Here is a 20,275-nt window from a genome sequence, read left to right on the forward strand (position 1 = left end):
CCTGAACCTCTCCGTCTCTCTACCTCTCTCTCCTCCTTTAAGATGCTCCTTAAAAACTAACTCTTTGACCAAGCTTTTGGTCGCCTGTCCTAATATCTCCTTATGTGGTGACAAATTTAGTTTGATAATTGCTCCTGTGAAGCACCTTAGGATGTTTTACTGTGTTAAAGGTGCTATATAAATGCAAATTGTTGTTGTTGAAGTGTCAGTCTGGGTTATTTTTTTTTATTCGTTCATGGGATGTGGGCGTCGTTGGCGAGGCCGGCATTTATTGCCCATCCCTAATTGCCCTCAAGAAGGTGGTGGTGAGCCGCCTTCTTGAACCGCTGCAGTCCGTGTGGTGAAGGTTCTCCCACAGTGCTGTTAGGTAGGGAGTTCCAGGATTTTGACCCAGCGACGATGAAGGAACGGCCGATATATTTCCAAGTCGGGATGGTGTGTGACTTGGAGGGGAACGTGCAGGTGGTGTTGTTCCCATGCGCCTGCTGCTCTTGTCCTTCTAGGTGGTAGAGGTCACGGGTTTGGGAGATGCTGTCGAAGAAGCCTTGGCGAGTTGCTGCAGTGCATCCTGTGGATGGTACACACTGCAGCCACAGTGCGCCAGTGGTGAAGGGAGTGAATGTTTAGTGTGGTGGATGGGGTGCCAATCAAGCGGGCTGCTTTATCTTGGATGGTGTCGAGTTTCTTGAGTGTTGTTGGAGCTGCACTCATCCAGGCAAGTGGAGATTATTCCATCACACTCCTGACTTGTGCCTTGTAGATGGTGGAAAGGCTTTGGGGAGTCAGGAGGTGAGTCACTCGCCGCAGAATACCCAGCCTCTGACCTGCTCTTGTAGCCACAGTATTTATATGGCTGGTCCAGTTAAGTTTCTGGTCAATGGTGACCCCCAGGATGTTGATGGTGGGGGATTCGGCGATGGTAATGCCGTTGAATGTCAAGGGGAGGTGGTTAGACTCTCTCTTGTTGGAGATGGTCATTGCCTGTCCTGAAGTGAGGCTTGAACCAATGACTGTCTGACCAGGGTGAGAGTGATATCAACTAAGCCAAAGTAGCACACTGAAAATTAATAGCTATAGAAGGAGAAGATGGAGATGGAAGATGGATCCAGATTTGAAAGAAAATTTTTAAAAATGTGTCTTTTTTTTTTGTATCACGCTGCAGATCTGCCACAGTAAGAGTGGTGAAATTAACCCGGTCAAGGTTGCTAACCTTGTGAAAGGTTACGTAGAGAAATACAAACACATCAGAAAATATAAGAAAGGAGCAGATGGAGAAACCAGCAAAGAAACAGAGGCAAAGCCAGAAGAAAGCTGAAAGAGGTGAAGCCTGCTGGGACAATACCAGCCTTGCTTGTTGTACTGTTTCTCCTGTGAATGTGGAGGACGCTCAGAGACCAATCCAAACAGGGCAACGTTGGCTGCAGCATCGAGACACTTTATATTTCATGGTATCGTCAGTCAAATGCACCTGGGAGAAAACAAAAAAAAAAGCGGCTGGAAGATCTTCAACTGGAACTTTCCGGCCCCCTCTCCTCTTCCTTTTCTTTTTTTTGTACAATAGAACAAAATTTCACACTGTGACTGTCTATCCTGCCATGAATCCGGGTTGTAGACATCGTTTTGCCTTTAGCATAATGTTCCTTTTACTTAAGATGGATTGAATACTTGAAGCTCAGTTTAGTCAGTCTTGATTGTGCCTGAAAAAGGTAAAGGTCTAAATAACTCGGGTTTATAAAACATTGTCACTTTTTTCAAACGGTCTCTTATTTTCTAGGTTACTCGTTTCTGGGTAAAACGTAACGTACTTTGGCTTATCAAAATCTGCAAAAGGATCATCAATGCTCTAAACTGCTTGTCATAAATTATAATTTAAAAGCCATAATTGCATCTTTATTGCTGTAAATAATATTCAAATAATTAATTTGTTAGAGACATGGAGTGTTTTTTTTTTCCCTCTTCCCCCAGTATGAGTAATTATGGGTTTGTGATGATAAAATGCAGTGTAAATGGTATTAATTCATGCTGGGTTTATTCATTTTGTTTGCCCTATACTTGAACAAACCCCAACTAAAGTTAGAATAACAATACACAGAAACCCCAATGCTGAACACTCATCTCTGGTTTCTTGAGTAACTTAAAGGGAATATTCAGTACTACTTCTGCATGTGGCACTAACACAATGGGTGATGGTCCTGGGGCTTCTGATCGTAGGAATGTTGGGAACAGGAGGAGGCCATTCAGCCCCTCGAGCCTGTCCCGCAGGAACAGGAGGAGGCCATTCAGCCCCTCGAACCTGTCCCCCAGGAACAGGAGGAGGCCATACAGCCCCTTAAGCCTATCCCGCAGGAACAGGAGGAGGCCATTCAGCCCCTCGAACCTGTCCCCCAGGAACAGGAGGAGGCCGTTCAGCCCCTCGAGCCTGCTCCGCCATTCAATGGCTGATCTGTACCTCCACTCCGTTTACCCTCCGCTCCATAGTCCTTGATACTCTTACCGAAAATCTATCGATCTCAGTCTTGAAAGTTCCGATTGCCCCACAGCATCCACAGCCTTCGGTGGGGAGACTTTTCCAGATTTTTAATGCCCTATCAGGTTCTCTGAATGCAGCAAATAGCATAGCAAAACCATAGAAAAGATACAGCACAGAAGGGGGGCCGTTCGGCCCATCGTGTCCATGCCGGCTCGAAGAACAACCGGGTGCCCATTCTAATCCCACCTTCCAGCACCCGGTCCGTAGCCCTGCAGTTTACAGCACTTTAGGTGCAGGTCCAGGTACTTTTTAAAAGAGTTGAGGGTCCCTGCCTCTACCTCCAACTCGGGCAGTGAATTCCTTACACCCACCACCCTCTGGGTAAAAAAGTTTTTCCTCATGTCCCCTCTAATCCTTCCACCAATCAGCTTAAATCTATGTCCTCTAGTTCTTGAACTCTCCGCTAGGGGAAACAGGTACTTCCTGTCTACTCTATCTGGGCCCCTCATAATTTTGTACACCTCAATCGAGTCCCCCCTCAGCCTCCTCTGCTCCAAGGAAAACAACCCCAGCCTATCCAATCTCTCCTCAGAGCTGCAATTTTCAAGCCCTGGCAACATTCTTGCAAATCTTCTCTGCACTCTCTCCAGAGCAATTACGTCCTTCCTGTAATGTGGTGACCAGAACTGCGCACAATACTCCAGCTGTGGCCTTACCAGCGTTTTATACAGTTCCATCGTTACATCCCTGCTTTTGTATTCTATACCTCGGCTAATAACGGAGAGCATTCCGTATGCCTTCTTCAAAATCTTATCTACCTGTACTGCCACCTTCAGGGACCTGTGCACATGCACTCCAAGGTCTCTCACTCCCTCTACCCCTCTCAATATATTCCCGTTTACTGCGTATTCCCTTTTACTGTTTGCCCTCGCTCAGTGCATTACCTCACACTTCAAATAATGTTTCTTTTATATCTCGGGATGTGGGCATTATTTATTGCACACCCCTAGTTGCCCTGGTAACTGAGTGGCTTAATTGTCAACCATGTAGTACCATAGTATCATACTATGTTACAGCATAGAAGGAAGCCATTCGGCCCATCGTGCCTGGGCTGGCTCTTTGAAAGAGCTATCCATTCAGTTCCATTTCCCTGCTCTTTCCCCAGACCCCTGTAAATTTTTCCCCTTCAAGTATTTCTCCAATTCCCTTTTGAAAGTTATTATTGAATCTGCTTCCACCGCCCTTTCAGGCAGCGCATTCCAGATCATCACAACTCGCTGCGTAAAAAAAGTGTTTCCTCTTGTTGCCTCTGGCTCTTTTGCCGATCACCTTAAATCTGTGTCATAGAATCATAGAAGTTTACAACATGGAAACAGGCCCTTCGGCCCAACATGTCCATGTCGCCCAGTTTATACCACTAAGCTAGTCCCAATTGCCTGCACTTGGCCCATATCCCTCTATACCCATCTTACCCATGTAACTGTCCAAATGCTTTTTAAAAGACAAAATTGTACCCGCCTCTACTACTGCCTCTGGCAGCTCGTTCCAGACACTCACCACCCTCGGTGTCCTCTGGTTACCGACCCTTCTGCCACTGAGAACAGTTTCTCCTGATTTACTCTATCAAAACCCTTCATGATTTTGAACACCTCTATTAAATCTCCCCTTAACCATCTCTGCTCTGGGGAGAACAACCCCAGCTTCTCCAGTCTCTCCACGTAACTGAAGTCCGTCATCCCTGGCACCATTCTAGTAAATCTCCTCTGCACCCTCTCCGAGGCCCTGACATCCTTCCCAAAGTGCGGTGCCCAGAATTGGCCACAGTACTCCAGCTGAGGCCTAAGACTGTGAGTTATAAAGGTCCAGTATAACTTCCTTGCTTTGTGTGACTGGAGTCACGTGTTGACCCAGACCAGCGAGAGGTGGCCGGTCATTAAAAAAAATACTGCAGATGCTGGAAATCTGAAATAAAGGACAGAAAATGCTGGATACACTCAGCAGGTCAGGCAGCATCTGTGAAGAGAGAAATGTAGGGTTAACATTTCAGGTCAGTGACCTTTCGTCGGAGCTGCTAACCGATGCCCTTTCCTTATTAGTGAGCCATTTGGGCTTTTCACGGTGCCAGTCTGTAAATTACCAGTTTTGTCTTCAAAGGAAAACAGTCGATTTAAAAAAAAATGAATCACTAGTGAATCCAAAGTTTATTTTTACAGCTTCGGTCCAAAATTCGACCCCCTTGCATCTTCTGCACTAACTCCCGACACGTCTATTGGTCCAGTCTCTGCAAAGTACACTGCCCGACACATCAATTTCATCCTCATCTACAAACCCCCTCACTTTACCTCTCGTCACTGCCTCCACCGCTAAGCCCCGAGCCCTTTGTCCCTCTAACCCTGAATTCTGTGCGTTCTCCCAGTCCCACCGTCCCACCTATTCAACCAGGCTTGTAGGGCATCTCTCTCCGAACTCCCCCACTTGCTGCTCAGTGTCCACTTTCACTCCTCTGTGAACTGCCTTGGGTCCTGTTTCTAATACTGAAGGTGCTTTATCAACGCAAATTTGTTGCATTGTCCACATAGCTGAACATTTTGGCACAGTTTATATTTTCTACGATGTTTGGAGATGTGAGCTTTTTAATGTTTTTCCATCTTTTAAAAACCAAGTTTAGTTTGTTTAACTGCGAAGGTACATTTACAAAAATGTTTTGGTTTGCTTATGGAGTCAGGCAACAGGAGGCGTCTAGTATTTTAAAGAGGCGTGCACAAGTGAACAAGATTTTATTTTCAAAAGCCCTATATTGAGAGTTTATCTGGAACTTGACGAGAGGCTAACCTCACTGAATTATACCTGTTGCGTTCAGCTGATCGCTGCTCAGCCCCAGTGAGGTCCCACCGCACCCCCTCCCCATGTCCTGCTGGCCATTGCATTTTCCCATTGCGTTATGCGGAAGTTTATTTGTTTTCAACGTGTATTACATTTTCGTGAATTTTTCACGGAATCCCAGGCGTAATTGGGAGGCAGAGAGAATGATCCATTTTCTGATGGAGAATTCAGTGGTATGAAACACTTAATCAGTCTCTTTTTGCCTTTTGATAGTTTTTGAATGTTATTGTCTAATTTTTTAAGCTAACAATGTTTTCATTTCTATAACAAAGTCGTGTATCCCTGACAGTTCACTGGATGGTTACATTGAAACTACAGCACAGAAACTGGCCATTCGGCCCAACTGGTCCATGCTGGTGTTTATGCTCCACACGAGCCTCCTCCCTCCCCACTTCATCTCACCCTATCAGCATATCCTTCTATTCCTTTCTCCCTCGTGTGTTTATCCAGCTTCCCCTTAAATCCATCTCCACTATTCGCCTCAACTACTCCTTGTAGTAGTGAGTTCCACATTCTCACCACTCTCTGGACAAAGAAGTTTCTCCTGAATTCCCTTTTGGATTTATTAGTGACTATCTTATATTTGTGGCCCCTAGTTCTGGTCTCCCCCACAAGTGGAAACATTTTCTCCACGTCTACCCCGTCAAACCCTTTCATAATCTTAAATATCTCTATCGGGTCACCCCTCAGCCTTCTCTTTTCTAGAGAAAAGAGCCCCAGTCTGTTCAGCCTTTCCTGATAAATATATCCTCTAAGTTCTGGTATCATCCTTGTGACTCTTTGTTGCACCTTCTCCAGTGCCTCTATATCTTTTCTATAATATGGAGACCAGAACTGTTCACAGTGCTCCAAGTGTGGTCTAACCAAGGTTCTATGCAAGTTTAACATAACGTCTCTGCTATGATTCTATTAGGAGGTTAATGGGTGATTTTTAAAAATTCGTTCGTGGGATGTGGGCGTCGCTGGCGAGGCCGGCATTTATTGCCCATCCCTAATTGCCCTTGAGAAGGTGGTGGTGAGCCGCCTTCTTGAACCGCTGCAGTCCGTGTGGTGACGGTTCTCCCACAGTGCTGTTAGGAAGGGAGTTCCAGGATTTTGACCCAGCGACGATGAAGGAACGGCGATATATTTCCAAGTCGGGATGGTGTGTGACTTGGAGGGGAACGTGCAGGTGGTGTTGTTCCCATGTGCCTGCTGCTCTTGTCCTTCTAGGTGGTAGAGGTCGAGGGTTTGGGAGGTGCTGTCGAAGAAGCCTTGGCGCGTTGCTGCAGTGCATCCTGTGGAAGTCTATAAAATAATGAGGGGCATAGATAAGGTAGATAGTCAAAACCTTTTCCCAAAGGTAGGGGAGTCTATAGCGAGGGGGCATAGATTTAAGGTGAGAGGGGAGAGATACAAAAGGGTCCAGAGGGGCAATTTTTTCACTCAAAGGGTGGTGAGTGTCTGGAACAAGCTGCCAGAGGCAGTAGTAGAGGCGGGTACAATTTTGTCTTTTAAAAAGCATTTGGACAGTTACATGGGTAAGATGGGTATAGAGGGATATGGGCCAAGTGCAGGCAATTGGGACTAGCTTAGTGGTATAAACTGGGCGACATGGACATGTTGGGCCGAAGGGCCTGTTTCCATGTTGTAAACTTCTATGATTCTATTTTCAATTCCCTCCGTCTAGAAATGAACCCCAGTGTTTGGTTTGCCTTTTTAATGGTCTTATTAACCTGCGTCACTACTTTTAGTGATTTGTGTATCTGTACCCCCAGATCCCTCCGCTCCTCTACCCCATTTAGACTTATTATCCAACCAGTATGTGACCTCCTTATTCTTCCCACCAAAATGCACCACCTCACACTTATCCATATTGAAATACATTTGCCAATTACATGCCCATTCTGCAAGTTTATTAATGCCCTCTTGCATTTTGACGCATTCTTCCTTTGCATTAACTACACCCCCCAATTTGGTGTTGACCGCAAATTTTGAAATTGTACTTCCGATTCCCGAGTCCAAATCGTTGATGTAAATTGTGAACAACAGTGGTCCCAGCACCGATCCCTGGGGAACACCACTTCCCACCTTTTGCCAGTCTGAATAGCAACCCTTTAACCCCTACTCTCTGTTTTCTGTTTTGTAGCCAGCTGGCTATCCATTCTGCTACCCGTCCCCTGACTCCACATGCTCTGACCTTAGTCATGAGTCTACTGTGCGGTACCTTATCGAAGGCCTTTTGAAACTTCAAATATGTTACATCTACGCCATTGCCCTTTCTGTCACTACTTCAAAGAATTCAATAAGGCTGGTCAAGCATGACCTTCCCTTCTGAAATCCGTACTGACTATTATGTTTTCATTCTCTAAATTTCTTTTATTACATCTTTGAGTAAAGACTCCACAGGTGCCTCGCAAGGAAACGACATTGTGCGTTTGACCCCTTACCTGTCCTGAGTTGGCTACTCTCAGAGCTACTGTGTCTGAGGTTAGATTCCACAGAGCGGGCAGGAGAAAATAAACAGGACAGTGTTTCTGCTCCTGATGGCTGGGCGAGGACAGGACCAGAATCATCTGCGATGGAATAGCCCACCCGTGCCCATCCTTTTGTGTGGCGTGGTCACTGGGGCACGGTATCAGGCCTGGCGGTGATTTTGGAGCAGAGAGACCCAAAGATGTTGGCTGACTCCTCACTTGCCGTGTAATAAAGTAAATAAGATGCCAAATTGGTTGAGTTCACGTCACCCGGGAGACGCACTGAAGCTGCACAGTGCTCTGGCCGGGCTGCTCTAGACTACAATGTACAGGTTTGGTCATCGGGACATAAAGGAGGGGGAGGAGCATGCAAGCTTTAGAGATGATGCAATGTAGAGCAACGAGGCTGATCCTTGGTGTTGAATGGATGAGCTATGAGAAATGACCAGATAAGTTGACTCGGTGTTTTAAGGCAAAGATTGGCTCCCCCTCGGAAGCTGGGAACTCTGCGCCTGTAACATACTGTTTATCGAATTGCTATCTCTGCGATTTTTGGGGCCTTAAGAATTTTTATGGGCACTCAAAAAAAAAAAGCGCCATTCTTGAAGAGCTTTGTCCCTGAATGTCTCACGTCAGTAGGAACATACAGGAGTCGACTAGGAGCAAGAGACTTAAACCAGTAGACGATCAAACAGTTCTGAGTAAGTTATAAACAATTTTATTGGTTTGGAAACAGTTGAAAAAGGGTTAAGTATCGCATTGAAGAAGATTAACATTCTTGGAATTTGCTCTCCTTTTTTTTCCACTTGGATGGTGTAGTTTATTCTCAATGTAGACAATTGAGGCATTGAGATTTTTGCCTAAAACAATGCTACAAACACACTCATCACTGACTGCTTAGGGTTTAGCCAATATCCCTACTGTTGTGTTAAAACAAAGTTCCAGTAGAGTTTTCAACATTATCTGAGTTTCCTTTGATTCATTATTAAGGAGTAATTTGAGTTACGAAATGTTGAATGTTTTGATTGCAATATCCAATAGCCGTTACCCAGACATTGATTACAATTCTTTATGCCCCATTCTGGTTCTTTGTATTTTTTAATATTCATTCTTGAGCTGTGGGCATCGCTGGCAAGGCTGGGTTTTTTTTTGCCCATCCCTGGTAGCGCTTGAGAAGGGGTCTTGACTTCTCAAGCCTTCTTGACCCGCAGCTGTTTGATGCAAAAATGTTCCTTACAAGATTGCACTCTGCACATTTACTGAATGGATCTGGCACATTTAAACGGTTTTAGGGGGCTTGCTGGGCAGTTAGGTTGGTGTGGGACTGGAGTCACGTACAGGCCAGACCGGGTAAGAATGGCGGGTTTCTTTAGCTACCCGTTTAGTCCCATTTCCCTGCCCTTGGGGAACAGATAGGCGTTTCTGCGGCCGCAAACGTGACTCCAGGATGGCATGTTTCCTCCCTGGTGCTAGGGTCAAGGATGTCACGGAGCGGCTGCAGGGCATTCTGGAGGGGGAGGGTGAACAGCCAGTAGTCGTGGTCCATATCGGTACCAACGACAAAGGTTTAAAAAAAAGGGATGAGGTCCTGCAAGGTGAATTCAAGGAGTTAAGAGATAAATTAAAAAGCAGGCCCTCAAAGGTAGTGATCTCAGGGTTACTACCAGTGCCACATGCTAGTGAGGATAGGAACAGGAGAATAGACAGGATGAATGCGTGGCTGCAGGGATGTAGGAGGGAGGGATTTAGATTCCTGGGACATTGGGACCGGTTCTGGGGAAGGTGGGACCTGTACAAGCGGGACGGGTTACACCCGAGCAGGACCGGGACCAATGTCCTCGCGGGGGTGTTTGCTCGTGCTGTTGGGGAAGGTTTAAACTAGAATGGCAGGGGGATGGGAACCTGAGCGGGGAGACAGAGGAGGGGGAAACAAGGATAGAAACAAAAGACAGAAAGGGAAGAAGCAATAGTGGAAGGCAGAGAAAACAAGGGCGAAAAACAAATAGGGCCATAGTGCAAAATAAAACTAAGATGACCGGCAATCTTAATGCTAAAGGAATCAAGGGATATGGGGTACTGAGTTAGACGATCAGCCATGATCATTTTGAATGGCGGAGAAGGACTGAATGGCCTACTCTTGCTCCTATTTTCTATGTTTCATACTATTTAAATACTTCTCCATTTTCCTTCTAAAAGCTATAATGGATTCTGCTTCCCTCACATGTCCTAACAATCCTTTGAGTAAAAAAAGACAATCTCCTAATCTCACTTTTTTGGTGCTAAATTTATGCCCTTTGGATCAAAACAAATTTCACCCAAAATGGGGATTTGAGTTTCCTGGATCGTTGTACAGAGACTTTGAGGGCGTAGCGTGTGTTGCTGCAAATTCCCATTTTAAGCCAATTATTTGTCCTGCTTGCTTGCCCTACTTTGGCTTACAGTTAGAGGGCTAACTTTATGATCCGGGTGTAGTTTCCAGATTTTTGTGGTGATATTTCCAGCACTGAGTGAGCGTCCTGCAATGGTGCAATTCGGGTATATCAAAATATTGAACCATATCCAACTTGTACAGGAAGTTGGAACCAGTCCCAATGTCCCAGGCATCTAAATGTGCTGCATCAGCTTCAGTGACGTGTTGCAGGAGACGTTCCAAATGTTTAATTCTGGTTTTGTAAGAGCTGAAACCCGGTTATTGAAGAAGCTGGATCTGTTTTGCTCAGTCTGCATTGGTGATTTTGAAATCGAGAAGCGTCTGGGGGAGCATAACATCAACTATCAATCCTCAAGCGCTTTGGCCCATGTCTTAAACCCGAGGAACAAAAAAGCTGGTCTCAGTAAAAGTGATGAAGCTGTCAGATTGTCGTAAAAACCCAACTGGTTCATTAATGTCCTTTTTTAAAAAAAAAAGAAAAAAAAATTTGCATTTATATAGCGTCTTTCACTACCTCAGGATGTCCCAAAGCGCTTTACAGCCAATGAAGTAATTTTGAAGTGTAGTCACTGTTACAATGTAGGAAACGCGGCAGCCAATTTGTACACAGCAAGATCCCACAAACAGCGGAGATAATGACCAAATAATCTTTTTTTTAGTGATGTTGGTTGAGAGATAAGCAGGAACAGCAATCAGGATTTGAAACCCTTCCTAATCCTGGACACTGAGGTGCTCTGTGGTACCCCCCCCGCCGATGTCTCACTGGCTGCAAACAGTTAGCTCAGCATATCCCCAGGCTGATAGAACCTGCAGTTACGTCACACCTTTTCACGTCTCAGAAACTTCCCAAAGTATTTCACGGACAATGAACGACTTTGGATCGTAGTCACTGAACTTAATTGGAATTTTGTACACTGTATATTCCCACACGCAGCAGTGCACTGAATGACTGGGGATGCTCGGTTATCTGAGGAGACTGGAGAAGCTGGGATTGTTCCCCTTGGAGCAAAGAATGTTAAGGGGAGATTTAATACAGGAGCTCGAAATTACGAGGGGTTTTGATAGAGTAGATGGGGAGAAACTGTTTCCACTGGCAGGAGGGTCGGTAACCAGGGGATACAGATTTAAGATATTTGGCGAAAGAACCAGAGGGGAGATGAGGAGACATTTTTTTACGCAGCGAGTTGTGCTGATCTGGAACGCGCTGCCTGAAAGGGCGGTGGAAGCAGGTTCAATAATAACTTTCAAAAGGGAATTGGATAAATACTTGAAAAGGAAAAATTTACAGGGCTCTGGGGACTAATTGGACAGCCCTTTCAAAGAGCTGGCACAGGCACGATGGGCCGAATGGCCTCCTTCTGTGCTGCATGACTAGTTAATCTACTTTATTTTAGTGGTGGTGCATTGGAAGAAATGTTGGATAGAGGATCAAGAAAATGCCCTGATCTTCAAATAGTGTGGATAGGATCTTTAACGCTCGCCTTAACCACCAGAACAGACTCACAGGTCCTCGGGCATCTTCCCGGGCTGTCGGGTGCAGTTCCACAATGGATGTTGCACTTGCTCATCGGAGGAACCCCTCGAGCAGCCCCGTTTTACATTTACTGTGGGGTTTGTACCCCTTCTACCACATGAAGGTTTCTGCATCCTGGCTGTAGTGCTGAAGACTTGTGCTCCAGAACTAGCTGCGCCTCCAGCCAAGCTGTTCCAGTACAGCTACAACACTGGCATCTACCCGACAATGTGGAAAATTGCCCAGGTATGTCCTGTCCACAAAAAGCAGGACAAATCCAATCCGGCCAATTACCGCCTATCAGCCTTCTCCCAATCATCAACAAAGTGATGGAAGGTGTCGTCGACAGTGCTATCAAGCGGCACTTACTCACCAATAACCTGCTCAGCGATGCTCAGTTTGGGTTCTGCCAGAACCACTCGGCTCCAGACCTCATTACAGTCTTGATCCAAACATGGACACGAGCTGAATTCTAGAGGTGAGGTGAGAGTGACTGCCCTTGACATCAAGGCAGCATTCGACCGAGTGTGGCACCAAAGAGCCCTAGTAAAACTGAAGTCAATGGGTATCGGGGGAAAGCTCTCCAAAAGCTGGAGTCATACTGAGCACAAAGGAAGGTGGTAGTGGTTGTTGGAGGCCAATCATCTCAGCCCCAGGGCATTGCTGCAGGAGTTACTCAGGGCAGTGTCCTAGGCCCAACCATCTTCAGCTGCTTCATCAATGACCTTCCCTCCATTATAAGGTCAGAAGTGGGGCTGTTCACTGATGATTGCACAGTGTTCAGTTCCATTCGCAACCCCTCAGATAATGAAGCAGTCCGTGCCCGCATGCAGCAAGACCTGGACAACATCCAGACTTGGGCTGATAAGTGGCAAGTAACATTCGTGCCACACAAGTGCCAGGCAATGACCATCTCCAACAAGAGAGAGTCTAAACACCTCCCCTTGACGTCAATGGCATTACCATCGCTGAATCCCCCACCATCACCAAATCATCCTGGGGGTCACCATTGACCAGAAACTCAACTGGACCAGCCACATAAATGCTGTGTCTACTAGAGCAGATCAGAGGCTGGGTATTCTGCAGTGAGTGACTCACCTCCTGACTCCCCAAAGCCTCTCCGCCATCTACAAGGCACAAGTCATGGCGTGTGATGGAATACTGTCCACTTGCCTGGATGAGTGCAGCTCCAACAACGTTCAAGAAGCTCGACACCATCCAGGACAAAGCAGCCCGCTTGATTGGCACCCCATCCACCACCCTAAACATTCACTCCCTTCACCACCGGCGCACTGTGGCTGCAGTGTGTACCATCCACAGGATGCACTGCAGCAACTCGCCAAGGCTTCTTCGACAGCACCTCCCAAACCCGCGACCTCTACCACCTAGAAGGACAAGAGCAGCAGGCACATGGGAACAACACCACCTGCACGTTCCCCTCTCAAGTCACACACCATCCCGACTTGGACATTAGATCGCAGTTCCTTCATGGTCACTGGGTCAAAATCCTGGAACTCCCTAACAGCACTGTGGGAGAACCGTCACCACACGGACTGCAGCGGTTCAAGAAGGAGGCTCACCACCACCTTCTCAAGGGGCAATTAGGGATGGGCAATAAATACCGGACTTGCCAGAGATGCACATATCCTGAGATTTTTTTTCAATATGGCTGGAGGGAGGTGTTATACACCTTTTATGATGCAGAGTATAAGGGAGGGGAGGGCTTCACAGATAAATAATTCCCCGTGAAGTACCGGTGAATAACTCATATAACATGGAGAACCATTGGATGTCTGCTACTCTTTACAAGGCCACGACCTCATGAGAGGAGTTCAGATGTTACGTTATGATTGTTAATTCGGAGTTCCTGGAGATAGTTTTATTGGAGGCTGTGCCCTTGATCTGCACGTTCTGCCTCATTGAAGGTTGATGGCATCCTTGCTGATGGGCCAAGAATTGGACGGTTTGATGGGCACTCCGTGGTACTGCATGTTTTGGAGCAGGGATGGTGGGGGGAAGGTTGCAGAGGGAAACTCTGCAGAATCTTCCCTCAGGAATTGGGTTGGATAGAGTCCATGGCTGGGTGAAATGTCCATGGAAGGAATAGGCTTCAATGGGCAAATGCTCCTTTCTCCTGAGGCTGCCAATCACATCTGTCTGTCCAGTTTTCAGACCATCTGTCTTGCCCCTTTTCCCCCCTCGCCCCCTGCCCAACCCCCGCCCCTTGCTGCTTTCCCCCCTTGCCCTCTGCCTAACCCCCTTGCCCCTCTCTCTTGCCCAATCCCCCTTGACATTGAAAGTGCCAATAGTATATAAAGGACAAGAAAGCCAGTCACTATGTGCTGTTTTTTTTCTGACCTGGAGCTGGGAATTTCTATTCACCAAGTCCCTGCAAATTAGCAAGTTGCCTCTCTGAGTGACTGGTGGGGTAAATTTACCCCCTCGGGGCAGACCTGCCCTCTCTGTGAGGTCAATTTACCCTCTCTGGGGGTAGAAGGCAGACCTAACCCCCACCCCCCCTCATGCTTCGTTGCAACCCTCTGGGCTCTTCCTTAAAGTCAGAACACTTTCAGTTTCGTTTCTCTATTGGGAGCAGAATGGCCGGGAAAGCAGGTGAGTGGAATCAGCCTGTGCCCCATTCTCTTGCCCCTCTGCCCCCTCCCCTCTCTCCTTTCGCCCCCTGCCGAACCCCCTTGCCCCTCTCTCTTGCCCCTCTCCCTTGCTTGCCCCTCTCTCCCTCTCTCTCCCCCTCTTTCTCCTCTCTCCCTCTCTCTCCTCTCTCCCTCTTTTTCTCCTCTCCCCCCTCCCTCTCCCCCCAATCCCCCTCTCCTCTCTTTCTCCTCTCCTCTCCCCCTCTCTCTTGCCCCTCTCTCCCTCTCTTTCTCCTCTCCCTCTCTCCCCCCTCTCCCCCTCTCCTCTCTTTCTCCTCTCCCCCTCTCCCTCTCTCTCTTGCCCCTCTCTCATTCTCTTTCTCCTCTCCCTCTCTCCCCCCTCTCCCCTCTTTCTCCTCTCTCCTCTCCCCCTCTCCCTCTCTCCCCCCTTTCCCTTGCCCCTCTCTCCCTCTCTCTCCTCTCTCTCTCTCCCCCTCTCCCATGCCCCTCTCTCCCCCCCAATCCCCCTCTCCTCTCCCTCTCTCCCCCCTCTCCCCCCCCCAATCCCCCTCTCCCCCTAGCTGAGCCCTGGTTGCTGTTCAGTGCCGGCTCCGCTCCGCTCCATTCATTTCCTGGGCTCTTGGCTGCTCCTGCACCGCTGGCTCGGGCTCAGCCAGCTGTTGTGCGGCTGGAGACCGTCTCCCGGGTCCCAGCTGTTCACCCCCCCTCCTCCCCAGCGAGTGCAGCCCCTGGACTATCCGCGGACAGGGTGCAGAGCTCGGCTCAGCCTCTGCTTTGGGGACCGGGGACCATGGATTTCCATCAGAGACACATTCTGCTAATCGACCAAGAGTTTGTTCTCAGCCACAAACTCCGCCTGCTCTCTCCTCCTCCTCCTCAGTGTGTTGAGTCTGTCAGCTTAACACTCCTGTCATCTTCACCATCGCTTTCTGCTGGTACCTTCTGTGTCTTTCTCATTCATTCAGAGAGGTCACGATGAACCTTGTGCGGAACCACAAGAGATGGGTGAGATCCTGAATGAATATTTCACATCGGTATTTACGGTTGAGAAAGGCATGGATGTTAGGGAACTTGGGGAAATAAATAGTGATGTCTTGAGGAGTGTACATATTACAGAGAGGGAGGTGCTGGAAGTCTTAACGCGCATCAAGGTAGATAAATCTCCGGGACCTGATGAAATGTATCCCAGGACGTTATGGGAGGTTAGGGAGGAAATTGCGGGTCCCCGAGCAGAGATATTTGAATCATCCACCGCTACAGGTGAGGTGCCTGAAGATTGGAGGGTAGCAAATGTTGTGCCTTTGTTTAAGAAGGGCGGCAGGGAAAAGCCTGGGAACTACAGACCGGTGAGCCTGACATCTGTAGTGGGTAAGTTGTTAGAGGGTATTCTGAGGGACAGGATCTGCAGGCATTTGGAGAGGCAGGGACTGATTAGGAACAGTCAGCATGGTTTTGTGAGAGGAAAATCATGTCTCACGAATTTGATTGAGTTTTTTGAAGGGGTAACCAAGAAGATAGATGAGGGCTGTGCAGTAGACGTGGTCTACATGGACTTCAGCAAAGCCTTTGACAAGGTACCGCATGGTAGGTTGTGACATAAGGTTAAATCTCATGGGATCCAAGGTGAGGTAGCCAATTGGATACAACATTGGCTTGACGACAGAAGACAGAGGGTGGCTGTAGAGGGTTGTTTTTCAAACTGGAGGCCTGTGTCCAGCGGTGTGCCTCAGGGATCGGTGCTGGGTCCGCTGTTATTTGTTATTTATATTAATGATTTGGATGAGAATTTAGGAGGCATGGTTAGTAAGTTTGCAGATGACACCAAGATTGGTGGCATTGTGGACAGTGAAGAAGGTTATCTAGGATTGCAACGGGATCTTGATAAATTGGGCCAGTGGGCCGATGAATGGCAGATGGAGTTTAATTTAGATAAATGTGAGGTGATGCATTTTGGTAGATCGAATCGGGCCAGGACCTACTCCGTTAATGGTAGGGCGTTGGGGAGAGTTATAGAACAAAGAGATCTAGGAGTACAGGTTCATAGCTCCTTGAAAGTGGAGTCACAGGTGGATAGGGTGGTGAAGAAGGCATTCGGCATGCTTGGTTTCATTGGTCAGAACATTGAATGCAGGAGTTGGGATGTCTTGTTGAAGTTGTGCAGGGCATTGGTGAGGCCACACTTGGAATACTGTGTACAGTTCTGGTCACCCTACTATAGAAAGGATATTATTAAACTAGAAAGAGTGCAGAAAAGATTTACTAGGATGCTACCGGGACTTGATGGTTTGACTTATAGGGAGAGGTTAGACAGACTGGGACTTTTTTCCCTGGAGAGTAGGAGGTTAAGGGGTGATCTTATAGAAGTCTATAAAATAATGAGGGGCATAGTTAAGGTAGTCAAAATCTTTTCCCAAAGGTAGGGGAGTCTATAACGAGGGGGCATAGATTTAAGGTGAGAGGGGAGAGATACAAAAGGGTCCAGAGGGGCAATTTTTTCACTCAAAGGGTGGTGACTGTCTGGAACAAGCTGCCAGAGGCAGTAGTAGAGGCGGGTACAATTTTGTCTTTTAAAAAGCATTTGGACAGTTACATGGGTAAGATGGGTATAGAGGGATATGGGCCAAGTGCAGGCAATTGGGACTAGCTTAGTGGTATAAACTGGGCGACATGGACATGTTGGGCCGAAGGGCCTGTTTCCATGTTGTAACTTCTATGATACTGGTTTGGCCACAACTGGAGTATTGTGTCCAATTCTGGGCACTGCACTTTAGGAAAGATGTGAAAACCTTAGAGAGGGTGCAGAAGAGATTTACTAGAGAGATTCCTGGGATGAGGGACTTCAGTTACATGGATAAACTGGAGAAGCTGGGGTTGTTCTCCTCGGAACAGAGAAGTTTGCGAGGAGATTTTATCGAGGTGTTCAAAATCATTGGGATGAGGGGGTGGATATATGAGGAGAGGTTGAGTAGATTGGGACTCTACTCATTGGAGTTCAGAAGAATGAGAGGCGATCTTATTGAAACATAGAAGATTGTGAAGGGGCTTGATCGGGTGGATGCGGTAAGGATGTTCCCAAGGATGGGTGAAACTAGAACTAGGGGGCATAATCTTAGAATAAGGGGCTGCTCTTTCAAAACTGAGATGAGGAGAAACTTCTTCACTCAGAGGGTAGTAGGTCTGTGGAATTTGCTGCTCCAGGAAGCTGTGGAAGCTACATCATTAAATAAATTTCAAACAGAAACTAGGCGTGTGGATGAGGGTAACGCAGTGGATGTGGTATACATGGATTTCAGTAAGGCCTTCGATAAAGTCCCCCACAGGAGACTGGTCAAGAAGGTACGAGCCCATGGAATCCAGGGTGCCTTGGCACTTTGGATACAAAACTGGCTTAGTGGCAGAAGGCAGAGGGTGATGGTCGAAGGTTGTTTTTGTGACTGGAAGCCTGTGGCCAGTGGGGTACCACAGGGATCGGTGCTGGGGCCCTTGCTGTTTGTGGTCTACATTAATGACTTGGATATGAATGTAAAAGGTATGATCAGTAAGTTCGCTGATGATACAAAAATTGGTAGGGTGGTAAATAGCGAGGAGGATAGCCTCAGTCTGCAGGACGATATAGATGGGTTGGTCAGATGGGCGGAACAGTGGCAAATGGAATTTAACCCGGAAAAGTGCGAGGTGATGCACTTTGGAGGGACTAACAAGGCAAGGGAATACACAATGAATGGGAGGACCCTAGGCAAGACAGAGGGTCAGAGGGATCTTGGTGTGCAAGTTCACAGATCCCTGAAGGCGGCGGAACAGGTAGATAAGGTGGTAAAGAAGGCATATGGGATACTTGCCTTTATTAGCCGAGGCAAAGAATATAAGAGCAAGGAGGTTATGATGGAGCTGTATAAAACACTGGTTAGGCCACAGCTGGAGTACTGTGTGCAGTTCTGGTCGCCACACTACAGGAAGGATGTGATCGCTTTGGAGAGGGTGCAGAGGAGATTCACCAGGATGTTACCAGGGCTGGAGCGCTTCAGCTATGAAGAGAGACTGGGAAGATTGGGTTTGTTTTCCTTGGAGCAGAGGAGGCTGAGGGGGGACATGATTGAGGTGTACAAAATTATGAGGGGCACAGATAGGATGGATACTAAGGAGCTTTTTCCCTTCGTTGAGGGTTCTATAACAAGGGGACATAGATTCAAGGTAAAAGGCGGGAGGTTTAGAGGGGATTTGAGAAAGAACTTTTTCACCCAGAGGGTGGTTGGAGTCTGGAACTCACTGCCTGAAAGGGTTGTGGAGGCAGGAACCCTCACAACATTCAAGAAGCATTTGGATGAGCACTTGAAATGCCATAGCATACAAGGCTACGGACCAAATGCTGGAATATGGGATTAGAGTAGACAGGGCTGATGGCCGGCGCGGACACGATGGGCCGAAGGGCCTCTATCCGTGCTGTATAACTCTATGACTCTATGAGAAATCGACAGTTTCCTCGAAGTAAAGGGAATTAGGGGTTACGGGGAGCGGGCAGGAAATTGGACATGAATTTAGATTTGAGGTTAGGATCAGATCAGCCATGATCTTATTGAATGGCGGAGCAGGCTCGAGGGGCCGATTGGCCTACTCCTGCTCCTATTTCTTATGTTCTTATGTTCTTATCATGAAGGGTCTAGACAGAGTAGATAGAGAGAAACTGTTCCCATTGGCGGAAGGGTCAAAAACTAGAGGACATAGATTTAAGGTGATTGGCAAAAGAACCAAAGGTGACATGAGGAAAAACTTCTTCACACAGCGAGCGGTTAGGATCTGGAATGCACTGCCCGAGGGGGTGGTGGAGGCAGATTCAATCATGGCCTTCAAAAGGGAACTGGATAAGTACTTGAAAGGAAAAAATGTGCAGGGCTACGGGGATAGGGCGGGGGAGTGGGACTAGCTGGATTGTTCTTGCAGAGAGCTAGCATGGACTCGATGGGCCGAATGGCCTCCTTCCATGCTGTAACCTTTCTATGATTCTATAATTCTGTGTGCTCATCGTTCCCTCTGTGTTGTGATTGACTCACTGTCTCCGTTGGGTAGGAAGAAAACTCGTCTGGGAAACACTCTACAAATTAGAGAATCCCACTCCCTGCTCCCAATCTCCTGTTTTCTGATTGTTTTGATACAAAGCAATCCCATCAAATATTGGCACCTGAATCAAATCTCCCGCTCCCCTGGAATCCAAATTGCTTATAGGTGACTCCACAGAGTCAGGAGAGTGAGGAGCCAAGTGAAGACCGAGAGCAACGAGAGAGTAGGGAGAGACAGAAAGTGTAGATTAGGCAGGAGATGAAGGGGAGTGGAGAGATAGGGGCAGGGGGCAGGGGGCAGGGAGATGGGGCAGGGAGATAGGGGCAGGGGCAGAGAGATGGAGCGGGGAGATAGGGGCAGGGAGAGGGGAGATAGAGGCAGGAGGCAGAGAGATGGAGCGGGGAGATAGGGGCAGGGAGAGGGGAGATAGGGGCAGGGGGCAGAGAGATGGGGCGAGGGCAGGGAGAATTGGGCAGGGGGTGAGGAGATAGGGGCAGGGAGAGGGGAGATAGGGGCAGGGGGCAGAGAGATGGGGCGAGGGCAGGGAGAATTGGGCAGGGGGTGAGGAGATAGGGGCAGGGGGCAGGGAGATGGGGTGGGGGAAAAGGGCAGGGAGATGGGGCAGGGAGTGGGGAGAGGGGAGATAGGGGCAGGGAGAGGGGGTGGGGGATAGGGGCAGGGAGAGGGGGTGGGGGATAGGGGCAGGGAGATGGGGTGGGGGATAGGGGCAGGGAGATGGGGTGGGGGATAGGGGCAGGGAGATGGGGTGGGGGATAGGGGCAGGGAGATGGGGTGGGGGAAAAGGGCAGGGAGATGGGGCAGGGAGTGGGGAGAAGGGGGCTGGGGGCAGGGAGA

At 48.0% G+C, this 20,275-nt stretch overlaps 1 protein-coding gene across 1 annotated transcript in view; it reads left to right on the forward strand.

The window, feature by feature from the left end:
- Positions 1–1,882, forward strand: part of phrf1 (PHD and ring finger domains 1) — a 98,810-nt gene extending 96,928 nt beyond the window's left edge. The window contains exon 17 of the mRNA XM_067994273.1: positions 1,163–1,882. Within this exon, the coding sequence (XP_067850374.1) occupies positions 1,163–1,315 (153 nt within the window). The 3' untranslated portion in view covers positions 1,316–1,882. The remainder of the gene's footprint in view (positions 1–1,162) is intronic.
- Positions 1,883–20,275: the final 18,393 nt, after the last annotated feature.

The sequence above is a fragment of the Heptranchias perlo genome, chromosome 12 (genome assembly GCF_035084215.1).
Source record: "Heptranchias perlo isolate sHepPer1 chromosome 12, sHepPer1.hap1, whole genome shotgun sequence".
In the NCBI taxonomy this organism is placed as follows: domain Eukaryota; kingdom Metazoa; phylum Chordata; class Chondrichthyes; order Hexanchiformes; family Hexanchidae; genus Heptranchias; species Heptranchias perlo.